This window comes from Schistocerca cancellata, chromosome 1 (assembly GCF_023864275.1).
Source record: "Schistocerca cancellata isolate TAMUIC-IGC-003103 chromosome 1, iqSchCanc2.1, whole genome shotgun sequence".
NCBI classification, from domain to species: domain Eukaryota; kingdom Metazoa; phylum Arthropoda; class Insecta; order Orthoptera; family Acrididae; genus Schistocerca; species Schistocerca cancellata.
In genome coordinates, this window is record NC_064626.1 from 894,408,498 (window position 1) to 894,427,210 (window position 18,713).

The following is an 18,713-nucleotide window of genomic DNA, read 5'->3' on the forward strand; positions in this document are numbered from 1 at the left end:
GTTTCTTTTCTTACGTTAGCGTAGGAAGAAGAAAGTAGGGAAGGCAAAACTTCAACTGTGTCATTGTAAAATACTTCTCAAATCTATTTCGTAGTTTTCGGTGTCGGTCTGCAACAGCTAACTGGGTCTGTTCATAAGTAGCAGCAGTACGAATAATATAGGTTCTGTTTTCACGATAGATCGTAAATTTATCCTGCATGTGACGTCTACCAACGGTACATTAAATACATCTCTTGCTTTTTGCTAGAAATATGTGGTAGAACTGTCACTACTTTTACACTTACATTTTTTCTCGACGTTTGTCCTGAATTAATCGTTGCAATAGCTCATTAATACGCTGCAGTAAAACCTAATTGAGCTTCAGGACGTAGTAACAAAGATCTGTCCTCGATCTCCTTAAACACACTCAAGAGATAAGGAACGACGAAACAAAACAAAAGATAAAGACACATTAAAACAATGAAACATCATGTAAGTTTATTTCATTTTCATGTGTATGTCCTGATATTTTGAGCAAGGAAATTATATTTAACAGCTTTTATGTTTATGTCTGTCAGTGAAATTACTCAAATTACGTCAGCGTCAAATGCCGAAAAGCTGCAGACCATCTGCCAAGATGATGTAGTTGCGATGCTGTAAAGAAACTGATGTAGCAAACGGGACGCTGTGTCTGCTATAGCTTATCGAAGTCAAGGCTGCCGTCCACGATCTTCTTGATGAAACTGGCGTGCGCTTCTCCACTCATGAGTGAAGCTTTCACTGCGGGATCCTGCTTCATGGCTGCTCCCCACGCCAACTGGAAGGGAAACGTAATTAGAAATTTTTCATGCAAAGCGGTAACATCAAAGTAATCAGAAGTTTGTGATACGACAGTAGTTTCTTTAATTCGTGCCGCGATGAGAATTTTGTCTATGTAATAGCAAATTTCTCTAAATGTTTTACGTTGAGTGTATTAAATCGTACCAAATCATCGCTTAATTAAACGAAGCTTTATTTTAATTAATTTTAATTAAACAATATTTATTAATTAATATATGCGAGGAAATGTTGAAATGTAATGTCTTAGATCTTTTTGAAAACTCTCAAAGTATTTTTAAATAAAACAAACTTTATTTACATTGTGCATCTATATTCTTCATGTCTACATATTTATTTCTCAACAGTTACCCTGGCGAAGAGCACATTTCTCCCAACGAGAGACCAGTTTGTTAATACCCTCCCTGTAGAATGTTTGACTTTGTTGACGAAGCACCAACCTCTCCTTTGCTTGCACTGCTTCATCACTATTGCAGTGGTCCTCTAATGTGTTCTTCAAGTTCTTCTGATAGAAGAGCTAGAGATACAGCGTAGAGCGCAACGTTTCGTCACGGGACCGTTTGGTCGGCCGAAGAGCGTAAGAGAGATGCTCAACGAACTCCAGTAGCATACGCTACAGGAGAGGCGTTGGGCATCACGGAGAGGTCTACCACTGAAATTTCGAGAGACTAGTTTCCGGGAAGAGTTGGACAACATATTACTTTCCCTCAAATACATCTCGCGAAATGACCACGACGAGATAATTAGAGAAATTGGGGCTAATACAGACGCTTAGCGACAATGATTCTTCCCACGCGCCATTCTCGAGGGTTACAGGGAAGAGGCAATCACTTAATGGTACCAGATGTACCCTTGGCCACAGACCATCAGGTGGATTTCAGAGTACTGATGCAGATGTAGATTTCTGAGCTCTTTCATGCGATCAAAAAGAAACAGCAGATAACTTTCACCTGACCATTCAGAATATGACTTTGATTGAAGATCTGGGAAGAATAACAAGGTTGCCCTATCAGAGCAGCAGTTCAGGTGTTGGAAGGAGCATTAAATGGAAAGTCAACTCATGCAGTTAGAGGAGACCCGAGTACTTCCGGCGGTGCTCCTGGTAGTTTCCTGAGCGTTGAAGTTACTTGAACACGAATCGGGTGTCTAGCTTATCAGCTCCTATCACGACGACAGGATCTTCCGTGAGGGAGCCGAAGCCGGACTGTCCACAGTACGTCTTACCTAAGCTTGCGTGCTACAATGCTCGGTCCTTGGAGCCGTCCTGTACACGATGCACACTGCTATGACACACCTGATACGGACAAGAGGCCTCTCTGCCTGGAATCTTTAGTAGTTTGCTGCTTTATTTCCTAACATATTGATAATTTAGGTGGATACATGTCAGACTTAATCGTATAAGGAAATAATTTCATATTATGAACTTCTTTAATGTGTCTGTTCCATAACCATTTTGAAAATACAGAAGTAACTTCTTTGGAGATAATTATGATATCATGATTTCCTCTTAAGTATCAAATTAATCAACTTATGACAAATATTGAAAGAGTAATCGTCAGTTCTCTGGGATATAACTAGTTTTTTGTATAGTCTATAAAGTTTAGTTCTTATGACATGGCACATATCCAAATCAACCAAATCATTCATATCAACGATGGAAATGATAGAACATTGCCACGCAGTGGATAAATTTTTGCAGACTCTGATGGCAGTTATAGTGATAGATTTTGGGACACTTGCACGAACTTAAATTTTGCACTTCTGAGAATAGAGGAAGCAGTGAACTTGTTTTGCTGCAATTTGTGACTGTCATTGCACGGAGATGAAAAATATACCAAATGTTTTCCTGAAGGAACAGTCCTGCCGGACTTAGCAAGTCTGCTAATCAGTTTTATAGTTATTGCTTTGAGAAACGAATTCTTAAACACTATGTTTTCGCATTTACATTGTACTGTTGAACTGTATTATCGATTATTTGTATTAAAAATCATTGAATCCGCAGTGATGTGTGACCACCATTTATTGATATCTGAGTAATGTCACTACGCATTTATTCGATTTGAATTATAATTCTTTTGTGTTAGTCAACATTATTAACCTTACAGGACGTATTCATTCACTACTTTATCGATATTAATAATTGGCTATAAATTATCTAACTGCCTATAAATTACTAGAATGACGTGTCGTTTAGCTAAAATGTGACACAAGCGGTCGTATATATCCCAGATAGTGGAGCAAGGACCACGAAGAGAAGAGGAAGTTGGTGGATTGGGTAAGTAAAAGTAACAACTGCGTCACAAAATACAACTTAAATCGTGTGTCCACACTAGCAAATAAGCCATGAGCATGCTCTCAGGAGTACTCACAGCATTCTTCAGTGCTTTCCCATTCTGTATAGAAGGTGATTCAGCTTCCCCTACTGATGCCGTTTAATGCAACCCGCAATGTTATGCCTGGTCTTCAGAAACCATGTGCGAGATTTTCCTATTGTCTCGCCCGTTACGCACAAACTATTAGCCCACAGAAAAAAAGGGACAGGATCTTTTTGCAGGAAATTTAATGTAGTTAAATTTTTTACTGGCATGCGTTTCTCTGGAGGGCACGATTTTCGAGATGTTCAGGAAAAGCGTACAAAACTGAACTTCAATAGCACCTCCACACCCACACTCATCGTTGACCAGTCAGGTTTTCTAACAGTATTGTTAGGCAAAACCTACACAAACGTCAGTTTTGCGATTTGTAAATGCTCGACTAAGTGTCATTACGAAGACCAAAAAAAATCGAATTTGGGAAATAATTCATACAGTCGCAAATTTTTGTGCAGTGGTAGAAGTAAGTGCCACGAACAACATACTAAATATCTAGACCAGTGGGGGCTGAATGGGGTGGGGGTTATTCATCTCAGTACATCATTGTCGTAGAATAACACGAAAACTATGGCCTCTAACAAAAATGTATCCCAGTACAAAATTAAGCTACATCAAATTTCCTAGAAAAAGGATCTGATCATTTTTCTGTAGGACTAATAATTTGCACATAGCAGGAGAGAAAATATGGAAATCTCGCACTTGGTTTTTGAAGACCAGATACAGAATTATGGTTTGTATAAAACTATATTGGTAAGAACAATTGTATGTCAACTAACGAGTTGTATGTTATTCGTTACCGTTACATGTAATGAAGGAATTAAAATAATTTTGGCAGCTAGGAGTGCTGAAGCAATCTGCACTCATATCAGCGACGCCTAGAGTGATTTGATGTTACCCTCTGGTATCGGGTTTTCTATGACGGATTGAATGCACTTGGCGGAACAGTGTCAAGACTAGCAGATAGTGTAAGCAGTGTCGAAAGATTTTGAAAATATAGCAGTATTTATTTAAAAGGGAAACTTAACGTATGATTTGGTTTGCCTTACAAAATATTAGAAACAGAAAATAGCATGCACCGCCATAAGTTCAGATTCATTAACAGCAGAAAGATCAGTTACCGTGTTGCAGGGCATTGAAAAATCGAAAATTATGTATCTACAACGTGGATTTCACTTTCCAACTCTCTACCGAAATTAAAGGTCCCACATATCTCTGTCTCAGGGATTTTTACGGAGATTATACAAGGTATAGTAATAGGAATAGTCCTCCTCCCATGGTCTTTACGACAATGAGTGATGAACGAGACGATCAGAGTAGACTCACGAGTCTGGGGAAGTCCTGCAGCGGCAGCTTGACGTCTGGGTGCATCGTAAGCAGCCCCTCAATGCGCTCCGCCCACGGCCAGATCATGTAGTCCAGCATGCCGGGCCTCGCACCTGCAACACACACACAACCAGCAGCGTGAGGACGTGTTAAATCTCAGGCAAAGGGTACGTACGTCACAGTGACCAGGACCATTTTATTTCTCTGTGATATCTCAGACGAATAAAGTGAGCGTACATTAAACATAACTTGTAAAATGCTAAATCTAAATTAAACTCCAGGATAAACTGCTGCACCTCTTATAACATGGAACAATGTCCATTCATTAGGCACGCCTCAGTTTCCCGTGAACAGTGAGGCAGGAGGTGATTCATCTTCGACGAAGGCGATGGGTTGGTTCAAATGGCTCTGAGCACTATGCGACTTAACTTCTGAGGTCATCAGTCGCCTAGAACTTAGAACTAATTAAACCTAACTAACCTAAGGACATCACACACACATCCATGCCTGAGGCAGAATTCGAACCTTCGACCGTAGTGGTGGCTCGGTTCCAGACTGTAGCGCCTAGAACCGCACGGCCACTCCGGCCGGCAAGGCGATGTGCACCATCAAGATGACATTTCCCGATCAAATAGGCTAGTTGTTTTAGTTATCCATTTGATAAGTGGGACTGAATATTTCGAGAGAACGTTACGTGATCGGTATCGAACATGTTTCTCGTGTCTTCGTCTCGAGCTTTTCTTATTTCTGTAATTTATGCGACTTGCAAGTGATGATAGACCAGTAAGTTTCCGAACAAAACCGGAAGCAAATCCATCAGGCAAGAAATCATAAACGTGAATTATGAGAATTTATTCCATTAAAGGGACATTTGCTGATTTAAATTGAACATCAAGTTTAATATCTTACAGCATTAAGATTATACAGACATAGACGAAAGGGACAATCATACATTTAAAAAAAAAATGATGTGATCGTATGACGGTATTGACAAAGAGACCCCGTCTGGCGTTATTTTGTCGTCCAGTGTCCTATATTTGAGGCCATTTTGGCGACTATGCATCTTTCGGATGAAGATGAGGTGAAATGGTTACAACAAAAACACCCAGACTCCGATTGAACACAACCTGTGACGCTGCCAGGAATCAACTCCAAGACCAAAAATCCATAGACAGCTTAACCACTAGACCACCGACATGCCGACCACAATTATGCAACGCATTATGCAATACACGGTATTAAATGAATGCAGGTTAATGCTACCTCGTGTTGAATTCTTTTCCGTCTGAAATGATTTGGTCTTGGAGACATTCCATGATTCTCACATTTTAACCACTTTGTGGTCAGTTTTGCATTGAAATACAACGGCATGCTAAAAGGCAATGCCTCTGAACTTTTTGTGTGGAAGATCTTAAAGCTTTGTAAATATAGCAAGCTTTATCAGTATTCTACATCTTTATTCTTGATGTCTGGTTATTTATTTATCAACATAGTCACCCGGCGATGAACACATTTCTCCCAGCGAGAGATCAGGTTGTTGATTCCGACACTGTAGAAAGTTTTACATTTCTGACGGAGCACAACCTCCATCTGATTCATCGCTTCCTAGACGAAGTACTCGACAGCGTTTTTTGCGTTTTGGAAACAGACGAAAATCGAATGGGACCAAGTCTCGACTGTATGGGGGATGATAGATGATAGTGAAGCCAAAGTATCACATTGGTTAAGATGTCACAGCACTCGTGAGTCGTCTGGCATTGCCATGCTGAAGCAGAGGCTGCCCCATGTGTGGACAATCTCTTTGAATTCCTGAAACTCAATTACAGCACGCTGTTTCTCACACACCGACAAACACTACTGGACATTAAAATAGCTACACCAAGAAGAAATGAAGATGATAATCGGGTATTCATTGGACAAATATATTATACTAGAACTGACATGTGATTACATTTTAACGCAATTTCGGTGCATAGAACCTGAGAAACCAGTACTCAGAACAACCACCTCTGGCCGTAATAACGACCTTGATACGTCTGGGTATTGAGTCAAACAGAGCTTGGATGGCGTGTACAGGTACAACTGCCCATGCAGCTTCAACACGATACCCCTGGCGTATTGTGACGAGCCAGTTGCTCGGCCACTATTGACCAGACGTTTTCATCATGGTGCTAAACAGAACCTGGATTCATCCGAAAAAATGACCATTTGCCATTCGTGCACCCACGTTCGTCGTTGAGTACACCATCGCAAGTGCTCCTGTCTGTGATGCAGCGTCAAGGGTAACCGCAGCCATGGTCTCCGAGCTGATATCCACGCTGCTGCAAACGTCGTCGAAATGTTCGTGCAGATGGTTGTTGTCTTACAAACGTCCCCATCTGTTGACTCAGGGATCGAGACGTGGCTGCACGATCCATTACAGCCATGAGGAAAAGATGCCTGTCACAAAGCAACGTCGGTCAACTGCTGTTTGTGTATGAGAAATCGGTTGGAAACGTTCCTCATGTCAGCACGTTGTAGGTGTCGCCACCGGCGCCAACCTTGTGTGAATGCTCTGAAAAGCTAATCATTTGCATATCACAGCATGTTCTTCCTGTCGGTTAAATTTCGCGTCTGTAGGACGTCATCTTCGTGGTGTAGCAGTAATGTATGTATTTACGTTACACACCACCACGTTACACGCAACAATTTGGCGCCCTCTAGCGGCAGAGGATTGCAGCTTGCGTCAACGAAGCAGGAAAGTCGAATGAGTAATATGCATGTCCTGTAATACCTCAATCTATATTGAGTACAGAGTAAAAGATTCAGAGGGATTACTTTTTAGCACTGCTTCGTAATTACACATCCGTGAGACTGTATATTTCTTCCGTAGCAGTGAACATCACCAAACGCATGCTTTCACCCATGAAAACTTCGCAATACTGGAACACGAGGAAAAACTGAACATGTGCTGCGCCAACAACTGAGGCGAATGGACAAGTGATAGTCACGGATGAAGTCGCTGTGATTATCTGACGCTGGGTATTACGTTAGGTCTTGCGTAACCAATCCATATCAGTGTCTGTCAGGTGTATAGTAATCTCAAAGCGTTGCGTAGCGCTACAAGGCCATAAGGAATTCACCAGTAGCTAGTGAACGCCCATGTTTTGATGTAAAGCAAGGTTGCAGATGAATACGAAAGCAACAACAGGCCAGCAAAACATTTGCCATTATGAGTTACTCGAACCTAGCGGCAGTTAGAGGTCTCGTAAGTGTAAACACACTGATCGATAAAATGGGGAGAGCGTATAAACCACTAATGCACGCTTGTGCAGTGGTGCTCGACTGGAGTAAATCGATTCGAGTCCCGATGATTGAAAAAATTTTCACTACCGGTATTAGGCTAGCGAGGGTAGGAGAAGTTACTGTATAATGTTCCTGATGACTAGCCTTTGATCCGATCTACTGGTTTAAATACGAAATCTCTCTGCAGAGTCTCATGAAGTGAGGGCATGTGACACTGATGATGGCGATCTGTCCTTTGGATGGGAATGTTAAGCACGCCTATTTACGAGCTTGCTATTTGCAAGGAGCAGGCTATGTGACGGCACCAAGTTTCGCCCTGTTGCTACTAACATCACCACACAACGCTAACATTACACTCCACACACAGGTAACAGATACATGTAATATTACAAATATTGTAATTGAGCATGTTGTAAAAGTATTTTTTCTGTGACCTTGTATCGTTAGATTTCATAGCTATATGATCATACAGTAGGCAAAATAATTCATTATATTGTCTAATCTTTCCCACTAATTTCCGTATTCGCAGGCTTCTTGCCGTGATCAATGTGAAAAACTCCTATTTCCTGAAGAATGTGTAAAGATGTTATCTAATGATGAAACTGTTTTTCATCTCTATACGCCTTGTGAGTTGAATGATTGTAGATCAGAGGCTGCCGATGTAATGAAGTCTCCTTCTCTCCGTCCATGTAGAAGATGATGTGTTTGACAGTAATGATATTGTGAAGTACGAAATTCTGTGTAAAAGAGGAAAACCGCTGGCTCAATTGACACCTCACACACTGATCAGAAGCATTAATCTTCTTGTCTCTTAAACGAAAGACTTTGTCCAACTTGGGAATAGCTTCAGTCATTGCAGTTTTATAAAACAATAGTACTTTTAGCTAGTGAAACAGCTTGCACTGGTAATGAGAGTTCCAACACAGTCCTCGAAGTATGCATCAAGTTCACATGGAATGCCTGCTACTGTAATCTAAATGAGAGCAAATTGAAGATCTAAAACAACGATATTACTTAGTATGTGTGAACAGTGTCCATTGTCAAAAGATATTATTGACGTACTTGATTGTTTGCAGATCATTTTCCTTTTACTGTCTTCAGGATCTAAGTGAAGTACAAGCTTTTAGAGAGAGAAATCCTGTTTTGTATGCGCTTCAGTTTTCTGATGTTCTTTTTGATATGTTATTATCCAGTTTATGTTGACATGCTTTCGTTATTGCTATAAGGAAAGGTAACTACAATGTCACTTTATTTTTATTTAATTACCTTTTCCACAAGATTTGGAATATAGAAAGGGCACAGTTTTACAAAAAAATATAAAAATTGTATAAAATTGCAACAAAAATCGTCAAAGAGTTTCCTTTTGCCTGCACACCAGTAAAGTCATACGGTGACTTCTACTGCTGGGAGTTTGTTGGATTATAATTCATCCAGATGCACTGAAGTTGGCCATTTATAGCTGCAGTCTGATATACAAGAATTAAAAAAAACTATGGTATTACGACTGATAGCTATGTTCCATCGTTCCTTATAAACCAAATGAAGTCACACAATGGACTTGATGTAGTTCGTTTGTTTCAGGAAAGAGTGCACAGAGATTTTCACGTATGTACGCGAAAAGCAAGACATCGGACACCAAATGTAAATTGGAGTAATCTCCTGAGCCCTTGCATTAAAAGTAACTCCAAACTTTGCACTCTCTTTGGTATTTCATCTCTTTGATTGTTGTTTCGCTGCTCAGCTAGCTTTTGAAAACTTCAATTGGTGCCAACTGTTCTTCCAACAAGACGGATTCGTCAGTTACACACTCATGTGGAAAATATCTTTTTCATTAATTACATTAAAATGCTCGCTGTCATTTTGCACATCACCAGGTTTTAAATACACTGGCGCAAAAAAATCGCAACACCAAGAAGGAGTGGTGCGACATAAACGAAAGTTGGATGGCGTGTTTTTAATCTTAAAGATAATATCTACTTCAGTTTCGTGCCAGGCTCATCAGAGTCGCACTAGTAGCGCCATTATGAGAGTGCCAATCAGTTTTGCTTGAAATACACGCCGCAACAGTCGAGAACGTTGGTTACCTTTGAGGCTGGACATAGTGAGTTGATGTTACTCAAGGGGAAAAGTCGCCATTATCAACACCTCACTGAATTTGAACGAGATCGTATAACAGGGATACAAGAAGCTGGATGTTTCTTCCGCAATACTGCAAAAGACTTGGCAGGAATGTAGCCATTGTATAAGATTGCAGGCAGTACTGTATAAGATTGCAGGCAGCGGCAGTCGCGAGAATTTGCTGTTGCAAGAAGACCGAACTCCGGACGGCCACGTTGCTCTGCCAAGAGCGAAGACCATCGGCATGGCTCTGGCGCCTTGTACTGTATCTGTAGCAGCAATATGAGCGGCATTTGGCACCACAATGACACAACGAACCGTTACAAATCGGCTACTTCAGGAACAGCTCCGAGCCAGACGCCCTGTAGTATGCATTCCACTGACACCAAATTTCCGCCATTTGCGATTTCAGTGGCGTCAGCAAGAGGTCGTTGGAGAGCAGAGTGGAGGTCTGTTGTGTCTCCTGATGAAAGCTCGTTCTGCCAGTGATGGCACTGCGTTGGTTACAGGGAGGCCAGCTGATGATGCAGTGCAACCAACCTAACTGTTAGGCACAAAGGACCTATACCTTGCGTTATGGTCTATTCTGCAATTTCGTGTGACAGCAGGAGCACTCTTGTCGTTATCCCACGCACCCTGGCTGCAAGCCTGTATGTCAGTCTGGTGATTTGACCTGTTGTTCTACCATTCAGTAACAGCATTCAAGGGGATGTTTTCCTACACTCTGAAGTTGTAACCCAACACGCTCTACAGAGTGTCGACATGTTTCCTTGGCCTACTAGATGACCAGATCTGTCTCCAGTCGAGCACGTATGGGACATCATGGAATGACAACTCCAGCGTCAACCACGAACAGCATTATCCGTCCCTATATTCACCAATCAAGTATAACAAGCATGGATTCCATCCCACGAACTGACATCCCGCACCTCTACATCACAACGCATGCACGTTTGGATGCTTGCAGTCAATATTATGGCGGTTACACCAGTTATTAATGTACCAGCATTTCACATTTGTAATGGCTTATCTCGCGCTTACATTTACCTGTGATCTTGCAAATGTTAATGACCTATGTATGTTACGTAGACAAATGTATTCCCGAAGTTTCATTATGCTGCATGAATTATTTTTTGGTGTGGCGATTTTTTTCCGTCAGTGTATTCGAGACATTTTTCTGGAGAGCACGCCAGAAAGTTGAATAAATCTACAAACCAAAATTTTATGTCGCAACGATATCCCGCTGCAATAGACTTTTAATTGTTTTATACTGTCCCATGTTTGTGTAACTGATAGAAACATGATCTGGATCTATCAGGGACAATCAGAAAGTTTCCGTTTGAGGCCGTTGCTGCTCGGTATATGCAACGTACCGCGACTCCGACGCGGGTAGATATGCACGGACATAGTAAGGGACTAGTGTGGTACTCGTGTCTTCCTGGATTGGGTGCGGTAAATGTGGAAATATGAACTATGGCGACGTTATTACCAAACGCGTCCGAACAGCACCAACGTGCTGTTATTCTTTTCTTGGATGCTGAAGAACAAACAATGGCAGACATAAGCTGCAAAATGAAGAATGTGTATGGCCCGGCATATCTGTCGAAAACCGTAGTTGTGGAATGGTGCACCAAGTTCCGTGCTTGCGCGATTCGACACAAGACGCCTGTCGATCTCGGAGGCCAGCCTCATCCATTAAAGACAATAACCAGTGGGAGACTCTCGAGCACCCACCCTGTAATCCTGATATCTCCCCATCCGATTACCATGCCTTCGGTCACTCAAAAAAGGCCTTGAGCAATCGACGTTTCCTGTCGAAAGAGAACGTACAGCAGACAGTTACGGGCTTCTTCACGCAGGAGAATGCCAACCAGTGAGGAATTATCTCAATGCTCACGGCGATTAAGATTGATTGGCACACCGATTCTAGACTACACTACTGGCCATTAAAATTGCTACACTAAGAAGAAATGCAGATGATAAACTTGTATTCATTGGACAAATATATTACACTAGAACTGACATGCGAATAAATTTTCACACAATTTGGGTGCATAGATCCTGAGAAATCAGTTCACAGATCAACCACCTCTGGCGGTAATAACGGCATTGATACGCCTAGGCATTGAGTCAAACAGAGCTTGGATGGCGTGTACAGATACAGCTGCCCATGCAGCTTCAACACGATACCACATTCATCAGTAGTAGTGACTGGCATATTGTGACGAGCCAGTATTCGGCCACTATTGGCCAGACGTTTTCAATTGGTGAAAGATCTGGATAATGTGCTGGCCAGGGCAGCAGTCGAACGTTTCCTGTATCCAGAAAGGCCCGTACAGGACCTGCAACATTCGGTCGTGCATTATCTTGCTGAAATGTAGGGTTTCGCAGGGATCGAATGAAGGGTAGAACCACGGGTCGTAACACATCTAAAATGTAACGTCCACTGTTCGAAGTGCCGTCAATGGGAACAAGAGGGGACCGAAATGTGTAACCAATGACACCCCATACCATGACGCCGGGTGATACGCCAGTATGGCGATGACGAATACATACTTCCAATGTGCGTTCACCGCGATCTTGCCAAACACGGGCGCGACCATCATGATACTGTAAACAGAACCTGGATTCATCCGAAAAAAATGACCTTTTGCCATTCGTGCACCCAGGTTCGTCGTTGAGTACAACATCGCAGACGCTCCTGTCTGTGATGCAGCGTCAAGGGTAACCGCAGCCATGGTCTCCGAGCTGATAATCCACGCTGCTGCAAACGTCGTCGAACTGTTCGTACAAATGGTTGTTGTCTTGCAAACGTCCCCATCTGTTGACTCAGGGATCGAGACGTGGCTGCACGATCCGTTACAGCCATGAGGATAAGATGCCTGTCATCTCGACTGGTAGTGATACGAGGCCGTTGGGATCCAGCATAGCATTCCGTATTACCCTCTTCAACCCACCGATTCCATATTCTGCTAACAGTCATTGGATCTGGACCAACGCGAGCAGCAATATCGCAATACGATAAACGGCAATCGCGATAGGCTACAATCCGACCTTTATCAAAGTCGGAAACGTGATGGTACGCATTTCTCCTGCTTACACGAGGCATCACAACAACATTTCACCAGGCAACGCCGACCAACTGCTGTTTGTGTATGAGAAATCGGTTGGAAACTTTCCTCATGTCAGCACGTTGTAGGTGTCGCCACCGGCCCCAACCTTGTGTGTATGCTCTGAAAAGCTAATCATTTGCATATCACAGCATGTTCTTCCTGTCGGTTAAATTTCGCGTCTGTAGGACGTCATCTTCGTGGTGTAGCAATTTTAATGTCCAGTAGTGTATATGGCCTTGGAAATGGATACTTCTTGAAAGGCGCTTATATGTACCAGGTGTCCCTCCTAAGAATCATCAGTGGCATTTTTCGGTGACGTTTCTGCTGGTATTTGCAGTTTTGTTCATGCAGTGCATAAATGCGGCCAGCCAAAAACAAACACTGCTTATAACATCGTTCATGTGGCGCCCATTGTTAATGGAAAGTATCGCTTTGTTTTCCATTACAAACAAAGTGATTTTTAAAGCCGAATTTTACATACCCGGGCCATATGGCTGTCACAGATTAGTCTAATGCGACATTCGCTTTGTCGAAATCCATTAACAAGGACAGTACAACAAGAAGAACAACCAGTACTCCAGCAGCTGCTGAGCAGCAATGGTGAGTGGCAGTAACAGCCGGTGTGGACACACGCAATGCTGTCGCTGTTGGAGTACTGGTTGTTTTTGGTGTTTTACCTTCCCTGTTTATGCATATCACTAAAACAGACATCGAAATAGCCTAATTTGGGTCCAGTCTGTCGAATCGGCATGTGAAACTCAGCTTTAAAAATCGTTTTATTTGCAATGGGAAAGAAATCGGTGCTTTGCGTCGAAACTGGTCGCCACTTGAAAGATGTGATGCGCAGTATTTGTTCTGGTCTGCCTCCTGTTACATATTTCAAAAATTAAATTGCAAATATCTGCCGAAACACCAGAGAAAATGCACCTAACTATTCTTAGTAAGTACATCTTGTGTCGAGAACTTCACAGACGCTCTAACGTTAGAGATGGTTCGTCAGTTGCACTCAAGTCTGGAATACTGGAGATATGAGCACAATAATTTTTCATCTACATCTACATCTGCATGATTACTCTCCAACTCTTAGTAAGTACATCTTGTGTCGAGAACTTCACAGACGCTCTAACGTTAGAGATGGTTCGTCAGTTGCACTCAAGTCTGGAATACTGGAGATATGAGCACAATAATTTTTCATCTACATCTATATCTGCATGATTACTCTGCAACTCACATTTAAGTGCTTGGCAGAGGGTTAATCGAACCACAATCACACTATCTCTCTACCATTCCACTCCCGAAAAGCGCGCGGGAAAAACGAACACCTAAACCTTTCTGTTCGAGCTCTGATTTCTCTTATTTTATTTTGATGATCATTCCTACCTATGTAGGTTGTGCTCAACAAAATATCTTCGCATTCGGAAGAGAAAGTTGGTGACTGAAATTTTGTAAACAGATCTCTCCGCGACGAAAAACGTCTTTGCTTTAATGACTTCCATCCCAACTCGCGTATCATATCTGCCACACTCTCTCCCCTATTACGTGACAATACAAAACGAGTTTCCCTTTTTTGCACCTTTCGATGTCCTCCGTCAATACCACCTGGTAAGGATCTCACACCGCGCAGCAATATTCTAACAGAGGACGAACGAGTGTAGTGTAAGCTGTCTCTTTAGTGGACTTGTTGCATCTTCTAAGTGCCCTGCCAATGAAACGCAACCTTTGACTCGCCTTCCCCACAATATTATCTATGTGGTCTTTCCAACTGAAGTTGTTCGTAATTTTAACACCCAGGTACTTAGTTGAATTGACAGCCTTGAGAACTGTACTATTTATCGAGTAATCGAATTCCAACGGATTTCTTTTGGAACTCATGTGGATCACCTCACACTTTTCGTTATTTAGCGTCAGCTGCCACCTGCCACACCATACAGCAATCTTTTATGAATCGCTTTGCAACTGATACTGGTCTTCGGACGCCCTTACTAGACGGTAAATTACAGCATCATCTGCGAATAACCTAAGAGAACTGCTCAGATTGTCACCCAGGTCATTTATATAGATCAGGAACAGCAGAGGTCGCAGGACGCTTCCCTGGGGAACACCTGATATCACTTCAGTTTTACTCGATGATTTGCCGTCTATTACTACGAACTGCGACCTTCCTGACAGGAAATCACGAATGCAGTCACACAACTGAGACGATACTCCATAGGCCCGCAGCTTGATTAGAAGTCGCCTGTGAGGAACGGTGTCAAAAGCTTTCCGGAAATCTAGAAATACGGAATCAACTTGAGATCCCCTGTCGATAGCGGCCATTACTTCGTGCGAATAAAGAGCTAGCTGCGTTGCACAAGAACGATGTTTTCCGAAACCATGCTGGTTATGTATCAATAGATCGTTCCTTCGAGGTGATTCATAATGCTTGAATACAATATATGCTTTCGTGTGTGCGCGCGCGCGCTACCGACGCGCGCGCACGTACGCGCGTGCGTTTGTGTGTGTGTGTGTGTGTGTGTGTGTGTGTGTGTGTGCGTGTGTGTGTTTCCCTGATGGTTTTCGCGTATTTTTACAGACATTTTAGATGTGGAATTACACCAGACAGTTGACATAACCATTTTGTGCTGTTCCGTATTTTTGATAAATAATACAGACATCTAATCGTGGAATACTATATGTTACATTAATGTATTTTTGATAAATAATTCAGATCTTTCGGAATCTTTTGAAAATCGCTGCAACGTACATAAAATTCATATCGGTCAGATGCTTTTCAACATAGCGAAGATGGCAGCTCCAGGTATACGTACTGAGTGGCTGGCTCGTAACTTAAGGGGCTGTGGCTGGCTGTTCTGTTTTAATGGCCAGAAAACTAATGGGATATTATTGGAAGTGTGGGGAGCGGAGGGGAAGGGAGGCATGGCGTAGGAAGGAGGGTGTGGCTTAGGAAGTGTAGTGCGGCCTAGCGACGAGAGCATGGCTTATCAACAACCCCTTGAATGTGAAGTCGTAACTTTAATCTTTATTAAGTCTCACGTCAAAGTGTTGTGTTAACAGTTACGGTAGGAAAAATATTATCTGCTACTGACTCACCATGGGTATCAGAACAGCGACAGAAAATGAGTGTCCGGGAGGTGCAGAGATCAAACTTTTATGGGATGTATGTGTTATCAAAACAAACCATTAACTCGCACCATAACACCGAACGAAAAATCGCGCATCACAGTAATCACAAAGGTTCACACCATCAAAATCGAAGGCGAACTGCTTGGGAGTTACAATCCGTGCAGGACGTTCAGCTAGGTATCCACTCTTAAAGAAAACACACAGAATCATGTTAGTGTAATCGGGTGATGAGAACCGATGGAATATGATGACATGCAACCGAATGTGAAACAGTCTGTGAAACTAGCTATAAGACGGAGATAGTGCGATAATATGATTTATAGGCATGGGAATGACCAACATCCAGGGCCTGAATTTGTCCAGTGAACTGCAACCTCACACACTTTTCAGGTGGGATATTTTGCTCTAAAGGAGTATGATTTTTATACGCAGGCCAGGAATGAAGCAAAATCGAGATATTTTGTCCAGCTATTGGCCAAAAGCAATTCTCGTATGATAGTTATAATTCTCTTGCGCCCATTTTCCCATTCTTGCTTGCTGACGTAAATATTCCCTGACACTCTTACACGAACACGCACTTGAGAAGAATTGTAGGGGGTAGAGCACTTACAACTTCTCGCAGCACAGTTAATAATTTTCTAGCAAAATTACCATCCAGATTAACTTTCGGCATTTATATAGGAATGCGTTATGGAACTGATGTTAATTGATCTTGATACAACTCCTTTGGTACCTCTAATTTGCAGGGTTCCTTTTATTTCCTTGCACTTCCTCTTCAAATCCCGACTGGTCGGAGACGAAAACAAATTCCTTACTCAATAATGGGATACATTTGTCCATCTCATCTACAAATTTTCTGGTGGATTCCGTAGTTTGTTGTGCATCGTGAAGTTGATGCTTTGTTTGAAATTCCGTTATCTTACGTCTTCCAGTTCTGCAGTACTGTTGTAAGTTATGCAACCATCCACCGCTCCCCTTCAAATCACTGTAATCTATGTCGCGCGCACTTTGATGTGCATAACGCAGTAGGTCATTATCATGGATAGCCTGTGAATTGTATCGAGCGTCCTTGAAACGAGCAAACACCAGTTTTTATAACAAGTACGCCTTCTCCTCCGTTGAATATCTGTAGTTTTCGTTTTGCACTACATGGCCAATATGTTCGAAATCTGTTCATAATTGTTTTTCGACTGCGCTGCGGATGATCTTACATGCACGTAATTATGTTTAGTACCCGATCTTTGGACAACGATGTCCTTTACTACGTTCCACTGGAGACAGGATTTGCGGCTCCCTGTCCGAACAGGATGATTAACTACATGGACTACATGGCTCGACACCGTTTCAGTACTACTTTCACTTGTTAAGCAGTTACCGTCGTCACTGTACTCCTCATGTACATTGTCTGCACAGTCGAACGTATACGATACCACGCATTTCACTGACTCATCTTGTGGATACGCTATGATTTCATCTGCCACTTCTTACTCACTCTGCGAAATTCTTGGTTTCCTTTCTGACAAGATCTTAACTTCAGCAGCTGTTGTTGGACATACACTCCTGGAAATGGAAAAAAGAACACATTGACACCGGTGTGTCAGACCCACCATACTTGCTCCGGACACTGCGAGAGGGCTGTACAAGCAATGATCACACGCACGGCACAGCGGACACACCAGGAACCGCGGTGTTGGCCGTCGAATGGCGCTAGCTGCGCAGCATTTGTGCACCGCCGCCGTCAGTGTCAGCCAGTTTGCCGTGGCATACGGAGCTCCATCGCAGTCTTTAACACTGGTAGCATGCCGCGACAGCGTGGACGTAAACCGTATGTGCAGTTGACGGACTTTGAGCGAGGGCGTATAGTGGGCATGCGGGAGGCCGGGTGGACGTACCGCCGAATTGCTCAACACGTGGGGCGTGAGGTCTCCACAGTACATCGATGTTGTCGCCAGTGGTCGGCGGAAGGTGCACGTGCCCGTCGACCTGGGACCGGACCGCAGCGACGCACGGATGCACGCCAAGACCGTAGGATCCTACGCAGTGCCGTAGGGGACCGCACCGCCACTTCCCAGCAAATTAGGGACACTGTTGCTCCTGGGGTATCGGCGAGGACCATTCGCAACCGTCTCCATGAAGCTGGGCTACGGTCCCGCACACCGTTAGGCCGTCTTCCGCTCACGCCCCAACATCGTGCAGCCCGCCTCCTGTGGTGTCGCGACAGGCGTGAATGGAGGGACGAATGGAGACGTGTCGTCTTCAGCGATGAGAGTCGCTTCTGCCTTGGTGCCAATGATGGTCGTATGCGTGTTTGGCGCCGTGCAGGTGAGCGCCACAATCAGGACTGCATACGACCGAGGCACACAGGGCCAACACCCGGCATCATGGTGTGGGGAGCGATCTCCTACACTGGCCGTACACCACTGGTGATCGTCGAGGGGACACTGAATAGTGCACGGTACATCCAAACCGTCATCGAACCCATCGTTCTACCATTCCTAGACCGGCAAGGGAACTTGCTGTTCCAACAGGACAATGCACGTCCGCATGTATCCCGTGCCACCCA

General features: G+C 43.2%; 1 protein-coding gene across 1 annotated transcript in view; it reads right to left on the reverse strand.

Annotated features, from left to right (window-relative positions):
* Positions 1–506: 506 nt before the first annotated feature.
* Positions 507–18,713, reverse strand: part of LOC126190782 (pyrimidodiazepine synthase-like) — a 43,558-nt gene continuing 25,351 nt past the window's right edge. Inside the window, exons 4-5 of the mRNA XM_049931327.1 lie at positions 4,512–4,624; positions 507–796 (exon numbers count right to left, since the gene is read on the reverse strand). Of these exons, the coding sequence (XP_049787284.1) occupies positions 674–796; positions 4,512–4,624 (236 nt within the window). The 3' untranslated portion in view covers positions 507–673. The remainder of the gene's footprint in view (positions 797–4,511; positions 4,625–18,713) is intronic.